At 36.2% G+C, this 17,940-nt stretch overlaps 1 protein-coding gene across 1 annotated transcript; it reads left to right on the forward strand.

The window, feature by feature from the left end:
• Positions 1-7,753: 7,753 nt before the first annotated feature.
• Positions 7,754-9,088, forward strand: LOC121991144 (anthocyanin 5-aromatic acyltransferase-like). Its single transcript, XM_042545163.1, has one exon. The coding sequence runs from the start codon at positions 7,754-7,756 to the stop codon at positions 9,086-9,088; it is 1,335 nt and encodes a 444-aa protein (XP_042401097.1).
• Positions 9,089-17,940: the final 8,852 nt, after the last annotated feature.

Here is a 17,940-nt window from a genome sequence, read left to right on the forward strand (position 1 = left end):
ACTCCTGTCCCAGGCATTCTTTATGCAACTGCAGCCCAACCAAACACAATCTCAGATGCAACACATTAATGAAATCGTTCAAATCTCCACCTACATGTGTTTCCGAAAGATGTGCCTGCAATAATGAATCACATGGAGTTGCTTCTTAGCATTTATTACACAAATTTGTCCATAAGTAACTTAAAAGAAATCATGAATTATGTTCTGGTCAAATATCGTACATGGTCAAATCATCAATCAACAAACGTATTGACATGCGCTTTCTTTCGAGATCGTTGATGGAGACGGTGAGATGGACCTAAAATGTACTTCAAAAGAAGATTAGACTATATCGGGTGATATGCGAAAAGAATAAGGAGAGGAAGGAGAGCACGGAAAGCATCTCAACATCAATCTAAATATCAATATGGTAAGGAGCCGATGAGGGGACCAAATTCAACTATCATTGATTGTCTCCCCATTTATTCAACGTCATGTGTCAGTAGGGGATATTTAAGAGACTTGATCTGACAACTTCGTAACCATTCTTTGGTCGACATAGTTGCAGGAGAACATGGCAAATCAGTCTTAAATAAACTACATGCAACATGTTGAAACGTATCGATGTTGCCTGCAAGCTGGCGAAAAGAACATGGAAAGTCAGGATGCAACATGTTGAAACTGAATGAATGTGGCAGGCAGCTAGTTGGACTTTAATGCCAAATTATCAATATTTCAAAACCAGTTAAAAAGCTATGATGGACCAGCGCTAAAACAATCGAAAACTGAAACATGTCGATTGAATGCATGCAGGAGCGAAAAGAGAATTGAACTAACCTTGCAATCTCAGCTCTTATTTTTTGCTTCTTCTGTCATCTGATTCAATTCTGTGATGCCACTCCTTTCATTGAACATCTCAGTATCAGGTGGTTGCAGACCATGAATGTTCTTTGAGCATGGTCCCACTTGAGCTCTCTCGCTTCTTTACCGGAATCCTTCGGCCTTGTAAAAGCACTCTACAGGAATGAGAATCAGGATTGCATTTTCAATGTTTGGTTCAAAATCCGGAATGGATATGATTATAATTGATAATGTTTGTTTCAATCAACATTAGTAATGTGAATCAAATAAATTTTCAATTTTACCCTTAGTAGTTAATGCATTAAAAATTATTTAAAAAAATAATATCTCTATTTTTTAAAATAACATATATGTTAAAATTATTACAAAAGATATTTTAATTATTTATGTATTTTAGCATTAAAAAAATGAAATAAATTCCAGATATCTCAACACCAGCACAAAACCAGCAAAAAAACCATAAAAAATATGGAAAAAAAAATACAGTTATATGCTTTAGCAATCTTTAACACCAACACAAAACCAGAGGATGGATTAGCATATTTCCAGATATCTCAAGAAACAAAACTAGGTAATGAACTCGTCAGCATCTTCTTCACCTCCTCCCTTGACTCCTTCCTCGTGCAGTATGCAAGTGTAGGTGGCAAACCATGAGCATTTGGATCCAACATCATCACGTAATGAAACACGTCATCATTTGGCAAACCATTTCTTTATTTTCAAAATGAAATAAATTCAGCACATCACGTAACATATTCAAAATATCATAGAAAATAACATCAGTAATAACACTGTTCATAACCATTTTAAACATCATCTACTTGTTTAATACAAAATGAAATGGCTTAATGCAAAACCAACTATGAGACTTAAGCAAAATATAAACCTATCCATAAAACATTAACCTCAATAGTTGAGGATAACAATGCCAAATCAGGATCTTAATAGACTTAAGTTATATTAAAGTGAGCACATATTCTCTCACTTCAGTGAAATCTAAACTAAATAACAAGTCAACATTCAAAGGATCTTGACAAATTACTTTAGAAGTCTTGTACTTATCGCAACCACTAAACCCATGCTTTTCCAGCAGTTCAAAAACTTGTGGCATTCTTGAGGTTGTACCTTGCATCCAAGTTGACATTGTGCCAAGGTGAACATCAAGACTCTTCATAAAACCCCGAATTTCATCATTAAATTCCTTGTACTCGATTTCAGCATTCTTCACAGGTGCAAACTTGGTCTTCTTTGAAGCTTTATGAACTTGATGAGGGCATTTTTTTTGGCAGCGCGTGAACTGGAAGAATTAGATGGCAGTGACTCCATAGTAGATAAAAATTCTATTTCAGTGTTAGAATCACTCTCATCTGTCATAGTCAAAGTAACATCAATATTCCCTAAATTTTGCTCAGCAACAAGTGGATCTTCAGCTAGATCCCCTGTCGCTCGATCCTTACCATACACAATATCTAAATCCATAAAGTAAGAGAATGAGACATTATACAAACCCTTAGCATCTTTATGAATCTGTAAAAAAAAAAAATACAAAGCCAATATTGCAATTAGATTCTACATAAAATAACAATATAGTTATAATATAGAAACAAACAAAGTTCCCCTGCAACTATAAATAAAAAGAAACAGTAGGTTCTTTGATGTCATGACCATCAAAATGGGATAAATTTCTGTTTGCCTTTTCTGTGGCACAAACATATGCTCTCTAATATTATAGGTAAAGTTACAATGATCAAAGAATCTACTTTATGAAATTCCTCATTGGCTCAGGAGGCTCTGTAGAGGAAAAAAGTTTATGATTTTTAATAATGTATGCATGGAACAAGAAGTTTAATACTACTGAGGAATCACTTATCATCATGCAATGATGCTTAGGACATTGATGATTATGCTTAAGCCTAGTAATACAAATTATCTCACATAAATAGTTGTTTTTGTAAGAACCAGTGTAAGCTGAAATATTTTCCTTCAACTTGTTGACTGATCATATTGGGGAAAGATCAAGAGAGCTCCAAAGTAACATTTCGCTTTCACTGCTCGAATTCACATAAATATTATTATAAAATTATAAAATAAAACACATGAATTAACATACCTTGATCCATTCGGTATACCATGTGAATTCACATGCAATCTTTTTTTCAACATCATTCCAAGAACATCCACTCTGCTTGCACATTTCATTAATAGCATGATACCTTCCATTCAAGAACTTGATCCTAGAGTCAATGTGCTTCACTTCGATTATCAACTGGGGTAACTTTTGCACCATTAATCTTTTTATTTCGTTCATGTAATTATTCTTGAAACCACCATCTGTTTTCCAAAGATAATCTATGACCATATCTTGTAAACATCTAATTAAGACCCAAATTTCCTCCTCTGTCCAAAACCGCTTATTCTTGCCTCTTCCGTATTCCACATCATTTGTCTCTTGGTTATGGGCATCCACCGCACCGCTTTTCATCATACTGTGGTTCAATAAATACAAATTCCAAAAGAATAATAATATAATTATACACATTATATAACAACTCAAAAACATAAATATCAAATAATGTTGAAACAGTTAAGCGGTACATAAGGCAGTTAGCAGAGTTATACAAAATCCTACATTACATTGAAAATGTTCTAATCAAAATACAACAAAAGCACAAACATATGCAATAGTCAACCCATATTAAAAACTCCATTTCTCCAATTATTAAACATTTCAATTGCCATATTATTCCTAAACGCATTCCACTGGTTAGTTGGGGCAATTGTTCGTATGTATTCCACTTCATCATCATCATCATCACTTTCCTCATCTTCATTTCATTCATCATCCTCTATAGATTCCTGAGGATCTGTACTCATAAATTTGCGAATCAATTTATGGAGTAGACAACAGGAAATAATAATACGGACTTGGGTTTGTATTGGGAAAAAAGAAGGGGATGCTAGAATTTTCCAACGACCATTCAACAAACCAAAACACCTCGATTACATTTCTTGCTTTAGAGTGCTTCATATTAAAATATTCTTTCGGAGTCTCGGGTCGATGACCATCAAACTCATTAAGATGATACCTATGTCCATGATAAGGCGCAAGAAATCCGGAAGAATTACAATAACCAGCATCCACCAAGTAGTAACAACCTTCGGCAATAAGACAATACTAAATGTAAGATTACAATAAAAATTAAGGTAATTGGTTAATTCACAACTATTTTATGTATACCTTGAGGAACTTTCTGCCCAGTAGGCCTACTAATGGCATCACGAAGAACACAACCGTCGTGAGCAGAACCTTCCCATCCAGGTAATACATATATAAATTGCATATTTGGGGAACATACTCCCAACACATTTGTCGCTATACCTCCTTTCCTTGTGCGATAACGTTATTTTTCTTCTTTAGGAGGTGTCACTGGAATAAAAGTACCGTCTAACGCGCCTAAGCAACCCTATAATAATCAAATGAATTAATAAGAAATAGTACTAAAACATAATGACCCTAACATGTTACTAAATATTTATCATATGTTATTACCTTAAATAGTTTCCATCTGTCATCTTCACAGTTTTCGGGTATAGGTTCTGGTGTTTTGAGTAATATGTGGTGAAGCTTCAAAATTGCATGAAGACACAGATTGAATTGATGACTCACAGTCTCTTGACTTCGATGAAAAAGTAAACTAATTATTCTATTTTTCTTGTGATGTGCCAGAACATAGATAAAAAATGCAACAATTTCATCAACGGATGCATTTCTTGTGTTCTTTAATCCCCCAATGTCTCTTACCATATCACATAATATCCCAAAGGTTCTCCTATCCATACGGAGTTCACTAATACAAAATGCATCACTCTCTTTTGTAAGACTAATATTCATTGCATTCGCTTAATTCGTTTTTCTTCCTTATTTTTTATTCGGCAAATCTTAGTACGTTGATATATTCGATACGAATGTTGATAGAATATGAGAACCAACACAGTCATAAGTATAACATGTGTAACCCACAATGTGCACATTAAATTTTGACTTCTGCTATTAAAAGGAGGGCGTGCCATGTTTTTCTACAACAATACAAGTAAAAAACCATCAATGAAATATAAGAGAAACAAATAAAAACTAATGCATAACTAACAAGGATATGTAACAAGGACACAAAGTTTAATAGCAAAAAAAAATCATGTCTAGTTGAACAAGTAATATAGTAACCAAATGAAGGCAAAGGATTATAAACACTAAGGTTGTTGTGTAGTTACTGATATATGCTGGCGGATGGTAGGTTTGATTTTTAAATCCTGTTAGTTTCATTCTACTACATCACATGATATAATATGTTTTCTACTACATCACATGATATACTGAGATACTAGGACACACAATGGATCCAAAGTTTCACTTCAGAACAAATGATATACTGCAAGACATGGAGTCCACTATACTAAAGCATAAAGACGACCATCAATCTTAAAATTGATCAGATGCAGAATATGAATTAGAAATTAAAAGACAACATAGAGACGGAATGAGATATGAATGAATAAAACAAAGAACATAGTGCAAAAAACAACTAGAAAAAAACAGATTCAGTCTAACCAGAAACAGAAATGACCAGATACGTGCATTTGAACAAGAACATCAAAAATAGCCCATTCAAGAACTGACTTTGCTATATATATTATACTTTTTTGGGAAAAACGTGACTGAGACTAGAGGCAGATATAATTATTCCAAAGGTATCAAATAACACCAAAGGCAAAGTAGAAAACAATAATATAGAAAGAACAAGTCAGCACCGGGAGTAAACAAAGACACTTAAACAACAATGGCAAATGAAGCCATCGAGTCAATAATTTGTTGCAGGAGCTTGGGACAATTACTTCAAAACAGCAGAACTATATATATTCCAAATGAATTTGTTATTATGCATAATCTACCCACCTGATTTGAGTGGAAACAAAAAACTAGCTGGTGGGGAAGGCGTTGGAAACAAAAAATTTGGGATGATCACTCCTACAATTGAGAGTAAAATACATTACATTGAAGGGGTACCTGGAGGTGAGAGTTGGGAGGAGATGCAGCAGTTCATGATCGTGTCGAAATACCTAGGTCAACAGTACAGCGCTATTGGGGAAGGCGGAGGAGTTCGGGTTCTGGGAGGAAGGGGATCTTCGAATCCCCGGCGAGGTGCTGGCGTTCAGCGAGGTGGCAGCGTTCGGCGAGGTGGTGATGTTCGACGTCGTTCGAGAGCGACGTCGGCTTTGTTCGAGAGCAGCTGCAAACAGATCTGAATATGCGATGGAAAATATTAGGTTAAGGATATTTTTGGTATTAAGGGGTATTATTGATTACTGTAAATATGGGAATAGATGATTGAAGGGGTGGGATACGGGAATGAACCATTACCCACTAATAAAGAATCATTCCCTCATTTTTATTCCGATTCTTGTAAACCAAACACTAACATTGATTGTTATTCTCATTCCCTACTTGTATTCCCTCAAACCAAACGCCCCCTGAAACATGTCGATTGAATGCATGCAGGAGCGAAAAGAGAATTGAACTAACCTTGCAATCTCAGCTCTTCTTTTTTCCTTCTTCAGCCATCTGATTCAATTCTGTGATGCCACTCCTTTCATTGAACATCTTAGTATCAGGTGGTTGCAGACCATGAATGTTCTTTGAGCATGGTCCCACTTGAGCTCTCTCGCTTCTTTACCGGAATCCTTCGGCCTTGTAAAAGCACTCTACAGGAAGAAGATTTTGGATTAATTAAAATTCAGTGTGAAAAACATGTACAATGTTTAATCCGAGCGGCGACCCAAACAATAAAGCGTTCGGTCAGAAATGAGAGCTGCAAATAATACTAAGTGTTTAGTTACTCATACTTGCAGTCTCCTTCGACTAGACTTAGGAGTCTCGTGATACGGTAATAAAGATGAGCCCCCAAAAAGCGAGTCAAAATAGGGAGTACTAACTGATGTGGAGGTCAAAATCAAACAGTCAAAGTCACATGGTCGGACGAACCTAGAACTCCTGACCAGGCTTGGGTGGCAGAGCGAGACTCGCATCGTCAGTCGGACATGAAGAGCCGACCGTACCTCCTAAGCGGTCGTCCTTCACAACTTACAGACAAGATTTAAAGTTAAGTACTAATTTATCCCACCCACCGCCCTATCCGATTGGACCTTGGGGTTGATCGAACATATTGTGTCTCCTTGGCAAAATGAAGGGTCAAGTGAAGAACGAGTTGTTGGCTACATTCTATAAGGCAGAATTGGCGATCTCTCGACCCAATGGCAGTAGGTCAGCCAACAGCAAGATCCACATACCTAACATATCATACTTTTTTGAAAATTTGTACTGTAAAGGACAGAGAATATCTCATCGGTAAATCATACTTTAGAAGCTTTCGGAATGTCAAATCATAGAGATTTGCATATTTGTTTAAAGAAATGTGTCAGAAACATTTTATAACATATCTTTTAAGGAAAACTTTGAAAATGTGTTAATGCTTTTAAATGTGCGCACAACACAACAGTGACATTAAAAGAAGTCTTCATCTACATATGAAGATATGCGATACTTCGTATTTTAGTCACGTTCTTTGTTATAGTTTACTTTTACTATTTTCTTCTCCTGAATCGAACGACGAAGACTTCTTTCTTGCCCCGACACTATATGTGCTACAGGATAATGCAAAGTGAATCCAACTAACAGTAAAATCACATTCCCAGTTCACTGCTTTCTTCGCTTTCGGACGGATCAATTAATGTTAATATTTTTTTAAAGACCCATGCGATTTTTCATGCTGTCTTTGTATTGATAAATTGAATGATAGATAAACAGGCCACTCCTGACCGTCCACACACGCCAACGGCCAACCCCAAGGCAACGCCAACCATGGCCAAACTACCAGAGCTCCGAGTTCTCGAGCGATCCCGCGTCGCTCCGCCGCCGGGATCGGTCGGCGAAACCACTCTCCCCCTCACGTTCTTCGACGCCATCTGGTTGCGCGGAGGATCCGTGGAACGAGTCTTCTTCTACCGCCTCCCCCACTCCACCTCCCACTTCGTCACCTCCATCCTCCCCGACCTCAAGTCCTCCCTCTCCCTCGTTCTCCGACACTTCTACCCCCTCGCCGGAAATATCTGCCGATCCCCTAGAGATCCCGACGGCAACCAATACGAGATCCACTACGCGGAGGGAGACGGTGTCACGCTCACCGTCGCAGAGTACGAGGACGACTTTGACCAACTCTCCGGCAGTCAGGCACGCGACCTCAACAGAATACTTCCTTTGCTTCCGCAGCTCCGTCACAGAGGCGCCGGCGAAGGATTCGCCGCTATGGCCCTGCAGGTGACCATCTTCCCGGACAGAGGCGTGGCCATCAGTGTCTCGATTCACCACGCCGCCTGCGGCGGATCCAGCTCCACCCAATTCATGTTGTCGTGGGCTTCCACGCACGCGCTGTCGGAGGACACGGTGGTCGGAGAGCCTCCGGTCTTTGACCGGAGCTTGGTCTCCGATCCCCGGGGCTTGTACTCAATTTTCTACGGGAACTACGACGAGAGCGACAAGTGGATGGATTACCCTGTTCTATCGGACGTCGTCCTCGCTTCCTTCGCGCTCAAAAAGGATCAAATCCAACGCCTGAAGGAATTGGTTTCCATCTCGCGTTGCTCCACGATCGTGGTGACCTACGCTTATATTTGGTCCTGCCTCACCAAATCACTAGAAATCCACAAAGGTGGCGACGGCGACAGAGTGGCCCACTTAATGTTCGCCGCCGACTGTAAGGCGAGGCTGCGTCCGCCGCTGCCGGAGACGTACTTCGGGAACTGCCTCGCTTCCTGCTTCGTGGACCTGAAGGTCAGCGAGCACGTCGGAGAAGAAGGAGTGGTGGTGGCGGCGAGAGCGATCGCCGATGCCATAAAAGTATTCGTGGAAGATCCTCTGCGAGGAGCGGAGACATGGCTGGCGAGGATCGAATCTACAATAAACGAGCAACCCCTCACTGTCGCTGGGTCGCCCAAGTTTCATGTCTACGGCACGGACTTCGGTTGGGGGCGGCCAAAGAAGGTGGAGATAACTTCGATCGCGAGGACGGGAGCCGTATCGGTGGCGGAAAGCAGGGATGAGGACGGCGGAGTGGAGATCGGAGTCGTACTGCCGAAGCCCGACATGGAGCAATTCGAGATGCAATTCAACAGCTTGAATTCTAAGCTTCCAATATAAAAAACAAACTACAATCTCATGGACTGCTCGTCTTTCTTTACTGTTTTAATCTAAGTCCCGGAGTAATGAGCATCATGTCGACTTCCCAATTTACCTTGATGAATAATAAAAAAATTTCATAAATTTTTTTTTCATAAAATCAAACCGATATCTAAAAATAATCAATAAAATTAATTAAAATTATCATTTTTTTACTGTTTTAATCAAAATATATATAATAATTACCAGATTTTTAAACTAAAAAATATTGATTAATTGACTAAAACAAGTTTTTAAACTAAAATTGGTTGTTTTGCCTGTTGAATAGAAGGAGTGACAGAGATAGGCATAGGGACCGAACCACTAAGTATTTTATAAAAAAATAAAATACATCAGAAATACATAAATTGGGAAATTTTGTGACACTTGTCTCTTGCATCCCCCAACCTACAATTAGGCATCGAAAACGATTTTGCTTCAACAAAAATACATCAGAAATCCATGCATCGTGTTGTACAAGTATGCATCACGAAATGTAGAGAGTCTCAAAGCACTAGCAATCATGGTTGGCAAACTACCCTGACCTGCTTCCTGTTATGTAGCCCAGCATTGCTGGCTTTCACCAGATTTCTCCATTTATCCTGTAAAGGCGCGCACACCAACATAAATTTAGGCGTCAAATTTGACTGAGCATGCTTAAATGAGAAGCATCAAGAACCTTGAGATCAATAGAATTGCGGAAAGCAAATGCTGGAAATGAATACTTCTTGATTTCGATCCATCTGCTGACTCCGCAATGAGAAACACCTTCAATAAGCTTCATCACCCTGTGAGTGTCCAAATCTTATTGTGCTTCTTCCTTCTAAACCCGCATTTTAAATGTCTAATTCTCATGTTCCAGTTTTCTGATGCATCATCATGCAATTCAGACTCATCTGTGGGTTTAGATTCAGCGGCAAAAGTTGTGAATTTGTCCCCTTTTATCATGGTCTCTTTTACCTGAATGGAACTTTTTATTCAAGGACTTCAATTGCAACCAAAATATAAAATTAAATATTCTTTAAACTCAACTAAAAAATGAACAGAAAATAACCAAGCAAAGAAATTTGCACATCTCAGTGGTTTTACCTCATCAAGTTTGGACGAATTCTAGGAGTACGTAGACTTCTCGGTTTCTTTGGAATTGCACCTGTGGTAGGCAAGTTGAACAACAAGAAAAGAAACAATTTCAGTATAGATAGGCTTCTCTTATGTATTGAACAACTAGCCATTATACCATGAATAAGATTACCTCTGGTTTCTCCGTAGCATCTGGATTTAAAGTTTGAAGCTTGTTCAGTACATCTTCTCTTCTTGCACAATTTCTTGTTTGATATACCAGCATTTTCTTTATTTTCCCAAATCAAAAGCTCAACATCACGATTCTGTTCTTCAGAAAGCCTTTCCATTCCATTCCCAAGAGAATATTCAATCTGTTTAGCAATCTGGATGCCGTTAGACATACTTCTGCACTGACTAGACACTCCAGAATGATTTTCAGGAATCCAAACCATTTCATCAATATAATCATTTGGAGTAGAGAAAAACTTGAAGGGACTGGAAAAGTTATCAATTTCAAAGGTTGCCAGATCCACAATATGGATGATGGCCGAGAACCTGCTCATAATACATTTCTATATCCTGCCCAAAATTGCTACTGAAGTCATCTGGAAATTGTTTGGCAGTCGCATTGTTAATGAAAATTGTCTCTCTGTCAGGTGTAGTTTCAGCAAGAGAATCAAGAGCATTGGGCAAGTCAGAAATCTCATTAAGATCAGTAAATTTCTCACTGCTTTTAGCTTGCAACTCACATCTGGCGCTTCTAATACATTATGTACTCGGAGAGGCAGATTTTATCTGAAAACATTCTACACGGCCATAATATTAATAAACAGAGATAACTTGGGAAAAGTTGCAAGCATCAGTTAAGAGCAAGAATTATTTAGACATCATTATAATGAAAGGAAGGTACCTAAAAGCAAATCAGGGGTGGTTCTTCTGCAGAAATTGTTTAGGAAGCCAAATGATTCATCATTAACTCCTCGGAACAACCTATCAGTAAACTGCAAAAATATGATAAACCAAGAAAAATGGGAATAAGCTTAACTGCAATAAAGGAACAAATAAAAGGTTAAAAAAGAAAACCTAAAGAAACATCAATAATTGAATCCAATAAACATAAATATTGGAGCAGTGAATTATGCATCAATCTCCTACAGTACCTAGTAAAAAAACCACCATGACATACGTCTATATTCTAAGTATTAAGGTATTTAGGGTACAAGTCAAACTATATAAACGAATTACTGGTAAAGACAAAGATTACTAGGGCAAACAGATAAAACACAGTCTGTTACGTTCTAGTATCTTTCAATTCTAAAATGTGAGCAAATGAAGCCAATTGGAAAATGCCTTGATGAGACAAAGCAGGAAAACTAAATCATTCTAGAAATTTTTAAAAAAAAAAAGAATTTTGATGGCCTCATAAAAACTATAGGACCTTCTTAAATGTTGTCGAGCTCTTTATTGTTTATAGTCGAGCTGTCGATAAATGCTACAGAGTTCTTTATTGAATATAGCCGAGCTCAATATAAATGCTGCCGAGCTCTTTATGGGTCTGAAAAATCACTTTTGCTTCATTAAACATATGTATGAGGCAGTATAGAGTAGTTTCAATCGATTAAAATAGAGAATTAATAATATTATTATGCGGGTTAATTTAAATGGCATGAATGTTCGGGTGAGAGAAATCACTTTTGCTTCATTAAACGTGTATGAGGCAGTATAGAGTAGTTTCAATCGATTAAAATAGAGAATTAATAATACTATTACGTGGGCTAATTTAAATGATATAAGTTAGATTATATATATATATATATATTATATTTAAGGTTTAAAGTTTTTTAACTTAACTATATAAGAATTTATATTATGTATTTTTAATATTAACTTTAGATTTAATAATATTATTAATTTTTTCCTTTTCTTAATTTCTACATGGTATTAGAGTGGTTCTCTACTTCTAATTTAATTTTTCTACCGTCCCTATTGTCAATGTCGTCTCCTACTGCCGCTATCAATTTTAGCACCGACATCCATTTCTGTGATTTAGATATTGACGCCCTATGTTGTCAATTTCGGTGTCAACGCTCTTTTCTACCAATTTTGGCGCTAATGCTATGTGTTGTTTATTTCGGCGCCAATGTTCTGTGCTGCCGATTTCGATGTCAACCCTCTTTTCTGTCAATTTCGACATCAACATCCTATGCTACCGATTTTGGCACGGACATCCTTTTCTACTGATTTCGACACTGATGCCCTGTGCTGCCGATTTCTACACCGACATCCTTTTCTGCCTCGGATTATTTGTGTGACCATGGGTCGTCCTGACATCAGTTTTTATGGATCATACAGATGTATATCCTTACAGTTTGGTTATTCTGAACATTATTTGTTCTTGTCATTATGCTTGGTTGTATAGATGCTTCAGGGAAATTTGATCTGTATATATTGGAGCAATTTTAATAATTTCTTGCTTTATAGCCTTCTCTGCCATGTCATCGTTTGATTTCAGGTATATCTTTATCCTTATGGATTTAGACTCTGGTGTCTCCCATCATATGTCATCTAATTTACCATCTTTTATTTTTTTTCCCTAGTTCATCTATATCTATTATGACTGTTGATAGTTCTCCTATGTCATTAGTAGATGTTGATTCAATTGTTAGATCTTATTTATCTCTTACTGACATTTATTATATTCTGAGTCTTACTTTAAATCTTATTTCTATTAGTCAATTATGTGAGTCTCGATATCTAGTCTCTTTTTCTTCATCTAATTGTTATGTTCAGGACCCATAATCTCAGAGGTTGATTGGGACAGGCTGTAGGCAAGGAGTACTCTATATTTTAGATCAACTCAAAGTATCAGAAGTTGTAGCTTCCAGTGTTAATTTATCATCTTTTTATTTGAGTCGTTCATCTTCTAATTTTTATTTGGGTACTCTTGTTTATGTCATGTTTCATTCTCTCGTTTATAGTTTTTATCTTCTACAAGAGTATTAGGACCTTTAAAAAATTATGATATTTTTTATTGTATTGGTTGTAACTAGTCAAAATTTTCAACTTACCATTTTATAAAAGTCTTTCTTTTTTCTTCTACTCTATTTTGATCGTCTGATGTATGGGGATCCTCTCCTATTCTTACAAAAGGGGCGCCAAGGGATTATGTTTCGTTTATTGATGTTTGCATTCGTTACTTTTGGATCTATCTTATGAAACACAGGTCAGATTATCTTACCATTTTCAACAACTTTAGAGCTCTTGTGAAAACTCAATATTCTAGTATTATAAAGTGTTTTCGTTGTGATTTGAGGGTGAATACATACTACAAAAAAAACTATAATTTAGGGATGAATATTTGCAACGAATAATATTCGTTGCAAATTTGCAGCAGCTTTTGCAACGAAAACCAAATTTGTCGCTAATTAGCAACTAAAATAGGAAAATTTATGCAATTTTGTGACAAATCTTTGGATTTGTTGCTAATTGCCAACGAATATATATTCGTCGCCAAATTTATCGCAATTTAGGGACGAAATTTCAAATTCGTCCCTAATTGTTTTTTGTTAAGGTTAGACTTTTAAAAATTGGAAGATGGCCCTAGAGAGCTCGGAATAACACGAAACAAGTTTATATGGGCTCGTATCAATCTCCTGGTCTTGTTAGTAGGGCCAAACATAATTTTATACAAATACACTGAGGTTTATAAATTTTTAGAACAAGAATTAAATATTTATTACTCGTTCGGGGTAAAAAAATTTTATAAACGTCAGTATATCTGTATAAAAATATGTTTGACCCAACTAATAAGATCTGGAGATCGATGCGAGCCCATAGAAATTTGTTTCGTGTCATTCTGAGCTCTCTAGGGTCATCTTCCAATTTTTAAAAGTCTAACCTAAAAAAAAAAACAATTAGGGACGAATATGAAATTTCGTCCCTACATTTTGCGACGAACTTCAGAGTTCGTCCCAGATTAGGGACGGATTTCTAAGTTCGTTGCAAAATTTAATTTTTTCAAAAATCAAAATAAATGCGTATAAAATACGGAAGATGGACCTAGAGAGCTCGGAATCGCACGAAACAAGTTCCTATGGGTTTGTATCGATCTCCCGATCACAATGATGGCCTCAAACATTTTATAAAATTTTTAATCGTAATAATAATTGGACGGAGTCTATAAGCCTTAAGACTTGGCTTAAAAAAAGTTAGAGTTAAAAAATGGTTACGTGATTTTGATATCCAAAAATCAGTCACCTAAATATATTGTGTGAAAAAAATGTTTGAGGTCATCATTGTGATCGGGATATCGATACGAACTCATAAGAACTTGTTTCGTGCGATTCCGAGCTTTGTAGGTCCACCTTCCGCATTTTATACGTATTTATTTTGATTTTTTGAAAAAAATTAAATTTTGCAACGAACTTAGAAATCCGTCCCTAATCTGGGACGAACTCTGATGTTCGTCGCAAAATTTAGGGACTAAATTTCAAATTCGTCCCTAATTAGTTTTTTAAGGTTAGACTTTTAAAAATTGGAAGATGACCCTAAAGAGCTCGGAATGATACGAAATAAGTTTCTATGGGCTCATATCGATCTCTTAGTCTTGTTAGTAGGGTCAAACATAATTTTATACAAATACACTGATGTTTATAAATTTTTGGAACAAGAATTAAATATTTATTACTTGTTCGGGGTAAAAAATTTATAAACATCAGTGTATTTATCTAAAAATATGTTTGACCCTACTAATAAGATCAGGAGATCGATACGAGCCCATAGAAACTTGTTTCGTGTCATTCGGAGCTCTCTAGGGTCATCTTTCAATTTTTAAAAGTATAACCTTAAAAAAAATTAATTAGGGATGAATTTGAAATTTCGTCCCTAATGTTTGCGACGAACTTCAGAATTCGTCCCAGATTAGGGACGAATTTCTAAGTTCGTTGCAAAATTTTATTTAAGTCATTTATCCGTATTTTTATGGCTTTATTCTGCAATTTTAAAAAAAATCAAAATTTGGGACGAACTCCAAAGTTCGTCCTAGATCTGGGACGAACTTTGGAGTTCGTCCCAAAGTTTAAATATTTAAAATTTCTTAATAAAATCTTTCAAAAAAATAAAAACTAGACCTATAGAGTTCGGAATGACGTGGAACAAATTTCTATGCATTAGTATCGATCTTCTAATCATAATGATGACACAAAATAATTTTTTTAGCTAATATTTTGAGGCTTTTAAATTTTTGGAAATGAAAATTTTAATTGCTGATAAAAAAATTATAAACCTCAAAATATTGAGTGAAAAAATGTTTGGGCCCATCATTACGATCAGGAGATCGATACGAACGCATAGGAACTAGTTTTGTATCATTCTAAGGTGTTTAGGTCATGCATTCGTATTTTTATGGCTTTATTCTGTAATTTTAAAAAAAGTCCCAAAGTTTAAATATTTAAAATTTCATAATAAAATCTTTGAAAAAATAAAAACTTGGCCTATAGAGCTCGGAATGACGTAGAACAAATTTCTATGCGCTCGTATCGATCTCATGACCACATTAGTGAACTCAAAAACCCAATATAGTTAGCGATAATTAAATTGAAAATATCAAATTGATAGAACCTATGACTTAGTAAAAATAAGAGTTGTTTTGAAAAGGTTAAAGTAATTTTGTTATTCGAAAATTACGGATCTAATTTTGTTAAGAGGAAAAAATGTTTGAGGCCACTAATGTGGTCATGAGATCGATACGAGCACATGGAAATTTGTTCTATGTCATTCCGAACTCTCTAGGGCTAGTTTTTAATTTTTGAAAAATTATTTTGAATTTTTAAGAGAATAGAGATTTGAGACGAACTCCAAAGTTCGTCTCAAATCTGGGACGAACTTTGGAGTTTGTCCCAAAGTTTAAATATTTAAAATTTCAGAATAAAATCTTTCAAAAAACAAAAACTAGACCTATAGAGCTCGGAATGACGCGGAACAAATTTCTATGCATTCGTATCGATCTTTTGATCATAATGATGACACGAAATAATTTTTTTAGCTAATATTTTGAGGTTTTAAAATTTTTGGAAATGAAAATTTTAATTGCTGATAAAAAAATTATAAACCTCAAAATATTGAGTGAAAAAAATGTTTGGGCCCATCATTGCGATCAGGAGATCGATACAAATGCATAGGAACTAGTTTCGTGTCATTCTGAGGTGTTTAGGTCATGCATTTATATTTTTATGGCTTTATTCTGTAATTTTTAAAACAGTCCAAATTTGGGATGAACTCCAAAGTTCGTCCCAGATTTGGGACGAACTTTGGAGTTCGTCCCAGATTTGGGACGAACTTTGGAGTTCGTCCCAGATTTGGGACGAACTTTGGAGTTCGTCCCAGTTCGTCCCAAAGTTTAAATATTTAAAATTTCTTAATAAAATCTTTGAAAAAATAAAAACTTGACCTATAGAGCTCGGAATACATGGAACAAATTTTTATGCGCACGTATCGATCTCATGACCACATTAGTGAACTCAAAGACCCAATATAGTTAGCGATAATTAAATTGAAAATATCAAATTGATAGAACCCATGACTTAGTAAAAATAAGAGTTGTTTTGAAAAGGTTAAAGTAATTTTGTTATTCGAAAATTACGGATCTAATTTTGTTAAGAGGAAAAAATGTTTGAGGCTACTAATGTGGTCATGAGATCAATACGAGCACATGGAAATTTGTTCCATATCATTCCGAGCTCTCTAGGGCTAGTTTTTAATTTTTGAAAAATTTATTTTGAATTTTTAAGAAAATAGAGATTTGGGACGAAGTTCAAAGTTCGTCCTAGATCTGGGACGAACTTTGGAGTTCGTCCCAAAGTTTAAATATTTAAAATTTCTTAATAAAATCTTTGAAAAAATAAAAACTAGACCTATAGAGCTCGGAATGACGCGGAACAAATTTCTATGCATTCGTATCGATCTTCTGATCATAATGATGACACGAAATAATTTTTTTAGCTAATATTTTAAGGCTTTTAAATTTTTGGAAATGAAAATTTTAATTGCTGATAAAAAAATTATAAACCTCAAAATATTGAGTGAAAAAATGTTTGGGCCCATCATTGCGATCAGGAGATCGATACGAACGCATAGGAACTAGTTTCGTGTCATTCTGAGGTGTTTAGGTCATGCATTCGTATTTTTATTGTAACGCCCGAAAATTCTCAAATTATTTTTAGAAATATTCTATGATTTTTCTGGAATTATTAGATATTTTTCCAGAATTTTCCAGAGTAGCGGAAGTAGCAAAAATTATTAGAAAAGTAAAATGGCTTAAGCGGGAATCGAACCCGGGACCTCTCGGGTCCGTTAAACCTTTAATTAGCCTTAGTAACCGGTGAACCCAGCAGGGCCGTGCTGAAAGAAAAGGGAATCAATTATATTTATAATTGGTTTGGCCGAATTAATTACTTAGTATAAATAGGAAATTTAAGTTGGGGTTTGGTTTATTTTTAGAACTTGGTTCGACAACTTTCCTCTCCTCACCCTAACTCACACCGACCCCCTCTCCTCCTTCCTTCTCTCGGCGCCAACACCCAAGCAAGCCTAGGGTTTCATCCCTAGGGCCAAAGGAGTGCCTTCCGATGACATCTCGGACACAAGGACGTTCCCCTCCGCGAGTAGAGCACGTGGACGTGAGTGAATCGTCGAGAAGTCGTCTCCACCGGAATTTCTAGCGATTAGATTTGTAAGAAATCTAGCACACAAGGTAAGAAACCCCTCACCTGTAG

The sequence above is a fragment of the Zingiber officinale genome, chromosome 6B (genome assembly GCF_018446385.1).
Source record: "Zingiber officinale cultivar Zhangliang chromosome 6B, Zo_v1.1, whole genome shotgun sequence".
In the NCBI taxonomy this organism is placed as follows: Eukaryota; Viridiplantae; Streptophyta; class Magnoliopsida; order Zingiberales; family Zingiberaceae; genus Zingiber; species Zingiber officinale.

Bases quoted from the DNA above. Each gene is read 5' to 3' on its own strand.
- LOC121991144 (XM_042545163.1), top strand. From the start codon at position 7,754: ATGGCCAAACTACCAGAGCTCCGAGTTCTCGAGCGATCCCGCGTCGCT.